Raw genomic sequence first — 13284 nt, forward strand, 5'->3', positions numbered from 1 at the left:
CACCAAGTCCTAACAAAATCTTAACTAATTTTTGCTGTTAAAATATTTGATTTCTAGTTTTGTTGCATGTAAAAAGGTTCTTGCGCAATTTCTGGCCATTTTTTCTTTATGCTTATGATGAAACAAAAGCCCCATGTACAGAGAACAAAACTAAATACACATTTCAATAACACAAAGTCACAAGGTATGCCACATTTTTATTCTGATGCCTTAAGAATAAAGAGGTATAGGTTAATGATATAAATTATCCAAAGGGACCACATTTTGCGTAAACCATTTTTATTTTTTGTATTCTTAAAAAGAATGCAACATTATTTTGCAAACATTAAAAAATATCATTATAAATACTCAACATATAAAACTCTTAAATTGTAAACATGTCAGGATCTGATGTGGATCAGCTGTTTTTCATTAAATATCAAACTTTCGCTCCCTTCCTTTAATTCTGTCTTCAGAAAGTGGTGGAATGACGTAGAGGAACTCTAAAATGTTTAGATAGCATCCTCTATCAAAAGGATTACGAAAGCTTCCTTTGTTATCCATCAGGTAAGTGTACTTTTTTACATTAATCCTCTCATTAGTTGTGATGTTCACTGATGCCATGTATAACTGTTAATGCATAAAATAATAAGATTATAAAATCAGACGTAGCATGCCGTAATTTACCTTGTAAGTGTATAACTAACTTGTGCATTGGTGGAAGTATATGCTACAGACCTAATAATCATTTATTTTAAATAATTCATTAATTTAACAGCACAAAATAAACACTACAATCCTCAAATAATATAATGTTCCAATATAATGGACATAGGGTGGTAGGGTAATTGTAAAAATACTGAAATGTAATAATATATTTATATGATTACTGGATTCTGCAAGGTAAATAGCTAAATATTTCTTCTTACTTACACACATCAATGTCATCAAGCCAGAAACAATGCCGATAATCGCAAGAAATAGGAACCCCATTCCAATTAATAGGCTTGCTCCTTCATTGTATAGCCAGTCCCAGCAAAGGTAAACTCCAATCAAACAGCAAATGCACATGGAAGCCAGGAATCCCACAAAGAACACTCTGAAAAATATACAGCCTTTGTGTTAACATCACACATTAGTGCCAATTAACTAGAACAGAATTCATCTTCCTGACTGGTATCTGCCCTTGGCTTCCAGATATCTTTCAGCGTTGTCTGATTTATAGTCGCATTAAGCCCTGAGATTTCTCTCTTTTCTGTATGGCAAAAAACTAAGCCTTTGCCAACTTTAGCCCCCCCCCCACACATGTATGGGCCTCCTATACAGGTCACAAAAAGGAGGAACAAACTTTTAGATTGTGGTTTTATTTTATGTATGAATATAAGATCATTTGTTACGCACACAAGTCACTTTATGCTTAAAATTGTGCCATAATGGTGCAGCTTTTGCATTGTAACTCTGGTATCCATGAGCACTGCTATGGATAATGTCCAGTAGGGGTGTATTGTATACATTTTATGTGAATACTTTAGTTATCGTTCCTGGAATAGTTAGTTCCTGTTGTCATTCACAGCATGACAACCCATCAGCCAGGACAGCAGGACATTTGCAAGTATAGTATGTACTGGAAATAGTAAGCAGACCGTGGAAACTGCATTTGTTGCCTAACAGTTGAGTAATATCGTATTAAATACATTATGTTCTTACTTTCTGCTGCATTCTGCTTGACAACGCTTACCAACACTTTTTTCTTTTGCATATTTTAACATTTTTAGTTTAGTACTACTTTACTTTGTTTTTACTCCATTAATTCACACTCTAGTAGTGCATCAGATCTTTATCCCACAGTAATGCTTTGTTTGAGGACACTGTAAGATATGCAATCCAAATGCATTTTGGAAAATCTTTTTAACCATATTTTTTGTGGACCATTGGTTTGCCACCTAGTTTATATTATCAAATATCTCCACACAGCTTCTCAGTTTCCTGGTGCCTGCATAAAGTGGGACCCTGAGCTACAAGGCTCTGTTCACAGAATGTTGTGCACTATTAGTGTTGTTATATTTTTATATAATGTTCTGTATATTTTACATTATTTCACTATTGCATGCTAAAACACCAAATTCAGAAATTAGGGAGTATGCTGTATTAAAACAAACGGGTTTGTTTTACTAATGTTATAACTATCCAGTTGTGTCTTCATTAAACTCCTACAGAATTCACTAATTTATATAAACAGTTTACTCATATATGCTGTAAGTATCAGATGAAAAGTTATACTCCAATTATAACTACTTCTTGCTCACTGAGGATCAGCCACACACCAGTTATATTCATTATCAGTATATTTCAAGTACATGTCAAAATGGTACCTGTTATGTTGTCCAACATCATTATAGATATAAGGACAATAATGGTCAAACTGAGAAACGCAGCGGTTTGTGACACGACAGTGCTTGGAACGAAGAGGCTTAACAAGATGACATGTATGGCATAATCTGCTCAAAGGATTCCTGCCATTTCTCCAGTCATTAAAATTAACGGCCTAAATTACGGAATAAAGAGAAGTAATTACTATATATATATATACATGTATAAGTTACAGTGATTATGAAAACCTTGTTGTGTTACTGTACAATATTGCGCTTTTACAACTGATTGTTCAAGCAAATCTGTAATTTTCTTTAATGTTACTTTTACAAAGAATCAATATACATTATATGGACAAAAGTATTGAGAGACCTGACCATAGCACCAACAGGGGCTTTTATGACCTAACCACAAGCTATACATTCATACCAGAAGTACAATGTGTGTTAAAAAACGCCGGTGGTAGAATTAGTGCATGTAAAGAGTTAAAGAACCACCATTTGAAAATACCCTGGGGTGTCTAGTTTTCAGAAATATATGGTTTAATGGCCGGCTTCAAAGATGGCCCAGATAGGACATGATGGCACAAAGACCAGATGTTTGGTCAAAAAATGCACACTTCCCAAACAACCCAACAAACCCATGCAAACCCATCGTACTCGGGAGATGTCAGGTGTGTATGAACACATACTGGGGTGTTGTTTGCCAGTGATGTATACCAGAAACTATAAATTCACACCTGAAGTACAATTTGTGTGGAAAAAACAAAAAATGACTACAACAAACATTGGCAAAGTGCATGGAAAGGGTTAAATTACCAGCATCTGAAATACATTGGGGTGTCTAGTTCCCAAAAATATATGGCTTCAAAATATGACCGGCTTCAAAACAGCACATGGGGGCAGAATGACCAGATTTGGAAAAATGGTTTTGAAATAGCAAAATCCTCTGTCACGAAGGACAGTTTCTTTTAGGGTAACATAGAACATCCTTTGTCATAAAGAGTTTAGTGTTAAGTTTTAGCTCTTCCGCTGTACAGATATCACCTGTTCAGATAGAAATTTCCACAACTGTTTGTACAACCTAATGCTATTCTGATCTGACGAGTCCACAAATCAACTTTTGAAGACCACACCTGCTTGATGGCTTGGTCATACTCTTCAGTATCCTGAGGAAGGAAACCAGGATCCATCAAAGAAGCTCTTAAGAAGAAGATCCACATCAATACATTGCAAAACAGGAAGACAATATGAAATTCCCACAGAGCATAATAGGAAACTGGCATGATCTGTCAAAAGGAAATAAAAAACAGAATGATTACGAAAATGACATTGGCTGTCTGTAATATAACCAAGGAACATCACTTGAGCCAAACTAAATATGAAACTAAATCAAGCTCTGGTAGAGGAAGCTATAATTTATGTTGTTCCATCTATTTTAGTCGCATCATTAGTTATGTTCAAAAAAGGGAATAAACAACTTCTAAGATACTTGTATTCTTTACACAGGTTATATGACTTAAAATCCAAATGTTAAGCAAGTTACCATTTAGATTCCTTACACATTATATTGTGTTACTTATCTTTACACAATTCACTGTTTATCTGAGTAAAGTGTTTTCTTTTGAGGTCAGGGCAGAAGCTTAAGTACCATGGGTAGTGAGTGCAAAGATTTTTTTTTAATTACCATTAAAAGTCCAGGACAGAGTCAGTCTCTGTTCCTTAAAGTGAGGAGCCACTGGGTATGTCACTAAAGACATGGTTGTAATCCCTTAAACCCTGATGACCTTTTCAAGGTTAAATATTTTCTTACCTTAAAAAAATATGTTGGATATCCCCACAAGAATAAATTGCCATAAAAAAATAGGATTGGCCCTTTTGATTTGCCTGGACGGCCAAACACCCAAGCACTACAAGAAAAGATGTAGACTGTTAAGTATTATAATTATATTAAGTCATTAATTATCAATGTGGCTTCTAGAATCTGGAACCAAAGGTTATTATTAATGTACTTCTACATCGCAGAATTGTTCCAAAAAAGACATGTTACCATTTTAACATTTAAAATGCTAACTGAGGCCTGTAGAGTCTGGCATGTAATTCTTTGTTTTTTTGCAATTTCTCAGAGTATTGGGGTAACCTTGGGGTAAAATTTCTGGGACATCTACTCCTGGGAAGCTTGGCAACTGCCTTGAATGTTTTCCACTTTTGATTAATCTTTCTCACTGCAGAATGATGAACTTTAAGTTGTTTGGAAATGACCTTATAACCCTTCCCAGATTGAGGGGCAGCAACAATTGCTTCTCTAAGATCAGTGCTGATGTCTTTACTCCTAGGCATTGTACTAACACACACCTCTGAATGCTCCAGATCAGCAAACTGCTAAAACTTCAGCTTTTATAGAGGTGGTCACACTTGCTGATAATCAATTAATCAAAGGCATTTGATTAGCAGTACGTGTCTGCTACTTAGCATCTGAATTTCTATGGAAGCAGTAAGTGTGCACATTTTTAACACATGGCTTCTCCATTTTGGCTTTATTTTTGTTGAACAAATTATGATACAGTGTAATATGCCATGCGTTGTTTATCTGAGGCTGTATTTACCTAATTTTGGGACCTGCTAAGGAACAGATGATTGCTATTATGTCCTGATATGTAAAACCATAGAATTTAAAGAGGATGTACTTTATTTTTCACACAACTGTATACTAGTGAATTGGGCTAAACCAAAAATAATAAAAAAAAAAAACAACCCAGACAGAAAAGAATTACCTCCAGTCAAACTTTGCATAAAGGTTTTTTGATTGGATAATTGTGCTGTGCAGAAAGGAAGCAATATCCTTAGACTTTCGCCCCCTTGCCAATTTTAGAGGGGTATTTCTGTTGTTATCTTCACGTTCTAACTCGACTCCTTCCTGAGGTTTAAAATAGTAATAAGCGACCGTTAAATATAAAATAAGCAGTGGCCACAACCATGCAAGATACCTGGCATTGAGTGACACATTCTTGACTATAGGCAACATGTATGTGATAGGCCTACTAAAAATATGTTAGCTGTAGTTGAAGAGTGCCATTAATCAGTGTGTCTGTGAAATCACATGCTGTTTCTGATGTATATTCACTGCATAGTGTTAAAGAAAGCAGTTTGTCTAAAGTAGTTGATAACCTTCCTTAAATGTTCTTTTGAAGTTGTAAGTGGCAACATACTGGTACATTATTAGGTCACTGAAGGTACAAACTAATATTAATAAAAATATTGATTTGTAATTTGCAGGTTTTTCACCCAAACTGCACTCATGTTAAAACTGTATAGTGACATTAGATATGCAATTGATATATTGCAGTTTCTAAAATGTCTTAAATTTCACTTAACTTACTTGTTCACACAATAGCTGGACAGTTGCGAGGCTTCCACTTAATACTGCTAAATGTAAGGGTGTCTGTGGAAGAATAATAGTTGTCATAATTAGAGATATAACCTCTCAAGTGTTTGAAACAAAAATATCTAGTACTCAAACTGATGTGGAGGTACGAGAGATTGTCGTAATATGTCTCAGTCTAAAAGTTACCTCATAGCTAGACTGGTGAAAGAAACATTTCTGCCATATACAACAATTGTACACATAACAAAAATGGAAACAAGAATAAACTACTAGCAATGTTGCTTGGTCAGCATCATGGGACGCAGACTTTGGCACCAGCATCTTGGTGTAGGCTGAACAGATCTCCTTTAACCTAAGACACTTATAGGAAATGTATACTGCTGGGATGCATTAAATTATTAGCTCACCTGCACAAGGTATATATGGTCACCCTACCTTACAGAACTAACCTTCCTAACTATACCCAATTTTGCTTCAAAGGCATAGCACTGTGTTGCTTTTAGAAATGAAGATGAAGCTGCTGATTATATTGCTCAAGTAATTGTTTGTGATAATGTAGGAATTGATCGGAAAATAAGCGCTGCACTGGGAGACCCTTCAGGCAAATTCATACTTGGTCAATTGGCTGACTACACTATATCAGGGTTCCATAAACACAGGCCTTTCCTAAAAGCACAAAATAAATTCAGATTTGGTACAAATGTAACAGAGAATAACATGTTAATCTTCCAGCCATGGCTCTCTGACACAGATACAACCCTCAGTTATTCTTTAGCATCAGTTACTAAACTAACTTCCAACAATCATTTTACATCCATCAACAGGGAATAGAAAATAGAGAATCTTCACGATACAACAAATCAATGGCATACATAATTACACTTAATGCACTCCAGCATTCAGCTTTCATGACTAATGCACCTTACCATGCAATGTTAATTATCAAATGTAATGTTCTTTAGATCTTAGGGATAAAAGCACAAGAGGATATTTTTTGGATGCAAAATATTTCTGGTCTCTTTGTTGTTGCTCTATAGCCAGTTATAACAAATTCCTAGTTCAGCGGAAATTCCATAAGAGCCTTCTTAAAAGAACATTTTACCCCGGTGTGCATTTTTAAGAGAACAGTCTGCCTAAATGTTCATAGTCGTCCCCTACTTATAGCATGTTTTAAATGACTACCAAGCTCTTGATTTGGAGGCAACATTATACTGGAAACAGCTTACCCATTACCTAGGGAAAACTATATATTTTTAGTTAAACTATTCATATATATACCATGTGTTCTATCACATGATGCAAGGTTAAAAATACAAAATACTTCCAAAGCATACTTTCCCCATGTATGCCAACTAAAAAAATAAATAAAGGCTCCCACTGCCTTTAGTAAATCTAACTGATGCGGTTGTACATGCACATAGATTGCATACACAGGCCATAATTACATATGAGCATTCCTGGGAACTTCTCAACTCCGGCTACCCGGAGCCAGGCCAGGACTGCACACTGACGTCAGTGGGCGGTCCCGTTACATCGGTGGGCGGTCCCGCTGATGTTAATGGGAGTTCCCACTGACATTGGGGGCGTTCCCGCTGACGGCAGCAGGAACCACCCCAATCTAAAGGAAAAATGGGCGGGGAGCTGGGCTTGTCAAGACCCTGCTCCCGCGACCCAGAGAAGCAGTTCCCAGGTATGCTTGCGAGAAGCCATATTGGCTGAGTGCTCCATTCAGTGTCCCTGCCTAAAGGCATTTTTTTTGCTAGCAAAGAAGCTGCCAGTCAGTCACATGGCAATCAACTGCATTCTCACTGTTTAACAGTAAATCCAGGGCATCCATCTGATGAACCAGGCAATACAAATGTACTTTGTCAAGAAACAGTATTTTTATCCGACATGTTTTACAACTAATGACGTTACCTGTCCATAATTATCTGTCTGTCTTGGATTGCAGCCCGAGTATATCAGTAGGTGAGCCAATTCACAATGACCTGCAACAGTAACGATATATTGCACACTATATGAAAACATTAAAAAACACAAAACATTTGCATACATCAAGAAATATTCCCACCATTCTAGTTTAGGGACCTGCAAACGTTTAGTGAATAAACCCCTGGAATGGAATTCTGTATCCCTTCTGAAGATTTCTATAATAGACTAAACTATAAAATTCCTTTTATTCTGTTTTTATATGACGTTTCTGAATACTCGTTTATCCAACTGCAAAGCTCTCCCGTAAATTATTACTCTTTTTTATTAATATCATTTAATAGAACTATATAGGTTTTAGAGAACATCAAGATTTTAAAAGAAGCACAGAAAATAGCAGATGGTGAGAACCGGTGTTTTCCAAATATTATAAACATTCCTTGTAATCTTTTAGCTTTAAAATCAATAACTATAAAGTGAAAGGAACAGTATTGATTAGCAGAGTGCGGTGGAAATTGGTTTTCTGGTTAGGTTGTTACAGGAAAGCAGCTCCTAAAACAAGACAATTTCCTAGAAGGAGTTTTTACTTATTGGCGGTCAACCTTAAAAGATTTTTCACAAATTGACATGTTCTCTTAATATTCGCCTGGAAAAAGTAGTTTTTGGTATTACTAATCTCTCGATAGCAAATGCTTTAATCTGATATTCATTAGCAACACTATTAATACTATTATAGGGGCTGCTTTATTCTTGAGTGGCTGATATGACCTAGGCTCCTGAAGAAGCTCTCAGGAATGGAATGGTTATTGTGATCTAATATTATTAAATAGATAAGTAATGTGAAAATGTGGATACTCACCCTTGAAGCATGCCCAGTGTAATGCGCTATCTCCTTCTGAATCACACAAATGTAGTTTGGCACCTTTGCCAATGAGGTAGCAGCACAGTGCTGTTTGTCCATACTGAGCAGCTGTGATCAAAGGAGAACAACCCTTTTGGTCTTCAACACCCAGAGAAACGCCTGCCTTCAGGAGAACATCCACCACACCTATGTGACCATTAACAGCAGCCCAATGGATGGGACGCTGCCCCAGCTCAGCCTGACTAGGTAGGTCCACGGGTCCTTTAGAGTCCACAAAGAGCTCAATCAGGTCTACAGACCCTGCAAGGGCAGCCCAGTGAACTGGTGTGTGTCCTCTTTCATCGTAATGTCCCAAAACTGCTGAGCCATTTGCTTCAATGATTTGCTGGCATCTCTTCAGGTCACTATAAAACAAATGTGTGTATAATTATGTTCCAATAAAAGAATACCCTCCAAAGTCAACAAGTGCTACAGCTCAATTATCTCAAAAATACTTATAGGTATAATGTGAAGCCACAAAGCTGTGACCACAGTGTTCCTCAGTCACATACCATCCACCTAACCATAAGTATCACGTAAAGTAGGGATAGCAAGCTTTAGACTGCTTATGGAAGTGCTAAAACCATAATGTTCCTTATATATCTATACAGCGATAAAAGAACATCATACGCTTATGCTGCATGACGTGCTAAAATGTGCATTAAGACAAGGCTGGGCCAATCACATCAGCTTGGTAGACATAGTTTTATGAAACATCGTTGACATTCCCAGCTCAGACCAACAAAAACATATTTACAAAAAATTCTAATGAACATGATGTTGCAATGCAAGTAGTGTGCTACTTATATGTGATGTTGCATGTTACATAGAGGTCATCATATCTGATACATAATATGGGCCATGGCACATACCACAGTCAATAGGTACACCGCAAAGTCCATTTGTCTTAAAAGTATGCACACGTGATACATTCTACAGCATAACTGCTAAACACTGGCCATGTGAGTGTGAATGAACTACAGCTCCCAATCACCTTGACTAGCTTTAGCTGAAGGTTGAGGATAATGGGGCTTATAATTCATCAGCAAAGGGAGTGAAGGGTATTGTTGCACCTTGCGCTAATGGGTTTTAAATAAATATATATATATATTGTATACTGATATTTTTATATATATATATTTTAACTATAACATATATATATATATATATATATATATAATGTATATATAATTATTACATGCGTAATCCCAGTTACAGTAAGTGGATAATTTTACCCTTATGTTTCTGCTTCTAAGGGTTTGACGCACGGCATGTTACATCAGAAACAATACCGTACATTTTTGAAACCCGCAGATCAGGTTTTGTGTGTGGCAATGCACATATGACATAAATAAGTGCTTTACAGCCTACATCTTAGGAATTATAGAATTCAATCACTAGTCGCACGGGTGCTTAACAGTCACCCACGCCTTAGAGGGCACTTAATTGCAAAGATTACAATAAATAAAAGGATCACCATGAAAGATCCTTACCTAAACTAAATACGTTTTTTTTTCTCAGAAACATACAATTTTCCATATATATATATATATATATATATATATATATATATATATGTACTCATTTTCTCTGAATCTTGCTGTATTCATCCCATTTTTGTATTAAAAGAGAACAAATTGTGTGTAAGTTACAGAGCGGCTTGAAATATTACACTATTTTGTACAGTAAGACGTTGAAACATCTGTGTCCCATTATCTTTTCTTACTGTACATTTTCTGATCCCAGATGATATGGGGCTCATGCACATGTATGTTCTCTTGGGTGCAGGCCAAGGCCCTGTGGAATGCAGTTATTTAAATGGATCAGCTTCCTGCAGCCATTAGACCCAACTGCTGACAGTCCTTCTTAGAAGGAAATCAGTCACCTTCAGGATCCCTGTACATTAAAGCTTCTGGAACTCTTATCTGTCTGTGGATCATAACTCCCATCAAGCTCACACGCACCACTGAGCATGATGGGGGTTGTAGTCCACAGAAGCTGTAATGAAAGAATCTGAACGCTGCAGCCCGGATATTTCCAGCTATATAACAAAGTGCTGAAGAATGTGTATGTAAAGGAATGTGTTCAAGCAGACTGGCATTACAGATGGAAAACACACTTCTTTAAAAAGTTTAAAGGGCATTTAATAGTTAAAACCATAACCTCTAAGCGGTGCTGGTGACTTTCCATGTGTATATATAACGCTTCCTAAACTTACCATCCCTCCACCGCCTGGAAAATATCCCCCTTGCCACAGACATCAGGCTGTGAGCCCCCCGCAGGCGAGGGGTCGGTGTGGCAGGTAGGTGCCCCATCTTGGGTTCTGCCCCCTGAGTCAGCAGCCTGTCTCCAGAACCTGGGTAACGGACGGGACGCTGCCTGGATCATCTCCCTCCGCGATCAGGGACTTGTTTCCTCTCCGTACTGCAGCTCCCAGCCGCTTAGATGGCAGAGCCCGGACTGGGGGGGGGGCAGGAAAGGGACCGCGAGCGGAATGTGCCCCTACCCGAGCAGTTAGCGGAGATCTGTGCGGGGCAGCAGCGGCTCCTTCCTGCCCATTCACTGACAGCGCGGGAGCACATGCTTCCTCTCCACATAGCAACCGAGGGCGGCAGGGCAACCACAGCTTCACGCTAAACACTCACAATAACCGGTGACTTGCTGGTTGCGGTTGTGTAGGAGAACAATAACAGCTCAATGGCTGTCAAAAAAAACATTCCATGGACGTTTTGCCCCAAGGCAAGCACACCCTAGTCACTAGCCGTCCACATCATTTCTGAAACGGGAGTAACATAAAGCACACACACAACCAAATAGACACAAGTACACAAAACTGTACCGATGAAGCATACACTTCCAAATAATAGACACAAGTACACAAAACTGTACCGATGAAGCATACACATCCATGGGCGTAGGAACCCCTAAAAATCTGGGGGGGATAGCATTTTTACTGGTAGGGTATACCTGACCATTTCACCAACAGGGACTTTTATGACATTGCATTATAAATACATAGACATTAATATTTAGTTGGTCCCCCTTTGGTGCTATAACGGCTTACACTCTTCTGGGAACGATATCCACAAGATTTTGGAGAGTTTCTGTGGGGAATTTTTGCAACCATGCCTTTATGGACCTTGTTTTGTACACTGGGGCACAGTCATGATGGAATAGAAAAGGACCGTCCCCAAAACTGTTCCCACAAAGTTAGAAGCATAGTGTTGTCCAAAATGTCTTGGTATATCACCTTCAGCTCATAAAACGTTCTACTGGATGAATGGGAGAAAATTCCCACAGAAACTCACAAAAAAAGACAAATCTTACAACCACAGATGGACCCCACTGGACACAGCCACAGAGACTACTATGATGTACTGAAGGAACCATCTAAGACTCCTAACATGTCATGCACACAGGAACATATCCACACGCTTAAACACTTGAATAACATACACACGCATGCACACACACACAATGGGTTAAACATGTGTTACAGGGAATCATTATCTTCCCTTTAAGTACGACATGCCTGCTCATACACACATATGCACTGCTCTTACGCATGCCTGCCCACAAAAACACACATATACGCTGCAATTGCCTGCAGATACACACTTGCCAGTACTCACACTTATGCACTACCCTTATACACGCCTGCCCAAACATACATAAACTGCTCACACACACACACGCCTCCCCATAAATATACACTGCCCTTGCGCATACTTACACAGACGTATACACTATAAGACAAATATACTCCTTATATACACACATATACACTGCCCATACAGACGTACACGTATACAATGCCCATACAGACGTACACATATACACTGCCCATACAGAAGTACACATATGCACTGCCCATACAGACGTAAACATATACACTGCCCATACAGACGTACACATATACACTGCCCATACAGACGTTCACATATACACTGCCCATACAGACGTACACATATACACTGCCCATACAGACATACACATATACACTGCCTATACACATGTACACATATACATATACACTGCCCATACACACACATATACACTGCCCATACAGACATACACATATACACTGTCTATACAGACATACACATATACACTGCCCATACAGACATACACATATACACTGCCCATACAGACATACACATATACACTGCCCATACAGACGTACACATATACACTGCCCATACAGACGTACACATATACACTGCCCATACAGACGTACACATATACACTGCCCATACAGACGTACACATATACACAGCTGCCCTATACACAAACACATATGCCTGCCCAAGTACCCATACACATGCCTCACCATATGTATATGCACACACAAATCTACCATCAGACCCCCCACCTTCGTTCTCCACATCAGACCCCCCCAAACCTTTGTTCTCCACATCAGACCCCCCCTCCACAACCTTTGTTCTCCACATCAGATCCCCCTCCACAACCTTTGTTCTCCACATCAGACCCCCCTCCACAACCTTTGTTCTCCACATCAGACCCCCCCACCTTTGTTCTCCACATCAGACCCCCCCACCTTCGTTTTCCACATCATAAACACCCACCCACCCACCTTCGTTTTCCAGATCATAACCACCCACCCACCCACCTTCGTTTTCCACATCATACCCACCCACCTTCGTTTTCCACATCATATCCACCCACCTACCTACCTTCGTTTTCCACATCTCTTACCTTTC

General features: G+C 38.6%; 1 protein-coding gene across 1 annotated transcript; it reads right to left on the reverse strand.

The window, feature by feature from the left end:
* Nucleotides 1-11114, reverse strand: LOC128484834 (uncharacterized). Its single transcript, XM_053461396.1, has 10 exons — nucleotides 10782-11114; nucleotides 8522-8928; nucleotides 7651-7721; nucleotides 5728-5790; nucleotides 5123-5265; nucleotides 4162-4258; nucleotides 3485-3637; nucleotides 2352-2524; nucleotides 913-1078; nucleotides 1-609 (listed from the first exon to the last, which is right to left on the reverse strand). The coding sequence occupies exons 1-10, from the start codon at nucleotides 10949-10951 to the stop codon at nucleotides 412-414; spliced, it is 1641 nt and encodes a 546-aa protein (XP_053317371.1). The 5' UTR covers nucleotides 10952-11114; the 3' UTR covers nucleotides 1-411.
* Nucleotides 11115-13284: the final 2170 nt, after the last annotated feature.

This window comes from Spea bombifrons, chromosome 1 (assembly GCF_027358695.1).
Source record: "Spea bombifrons isolate aSpeBom1 chromosome 1, aSpeBom1.2.pri, whole genome shotgun sequence".
NCBI classification, from domain to species: Eukaryota; Metazoa; Chordata; class Amphibia; order Anura; family Pelobatidae; genus Spea; species Spea bombifrons.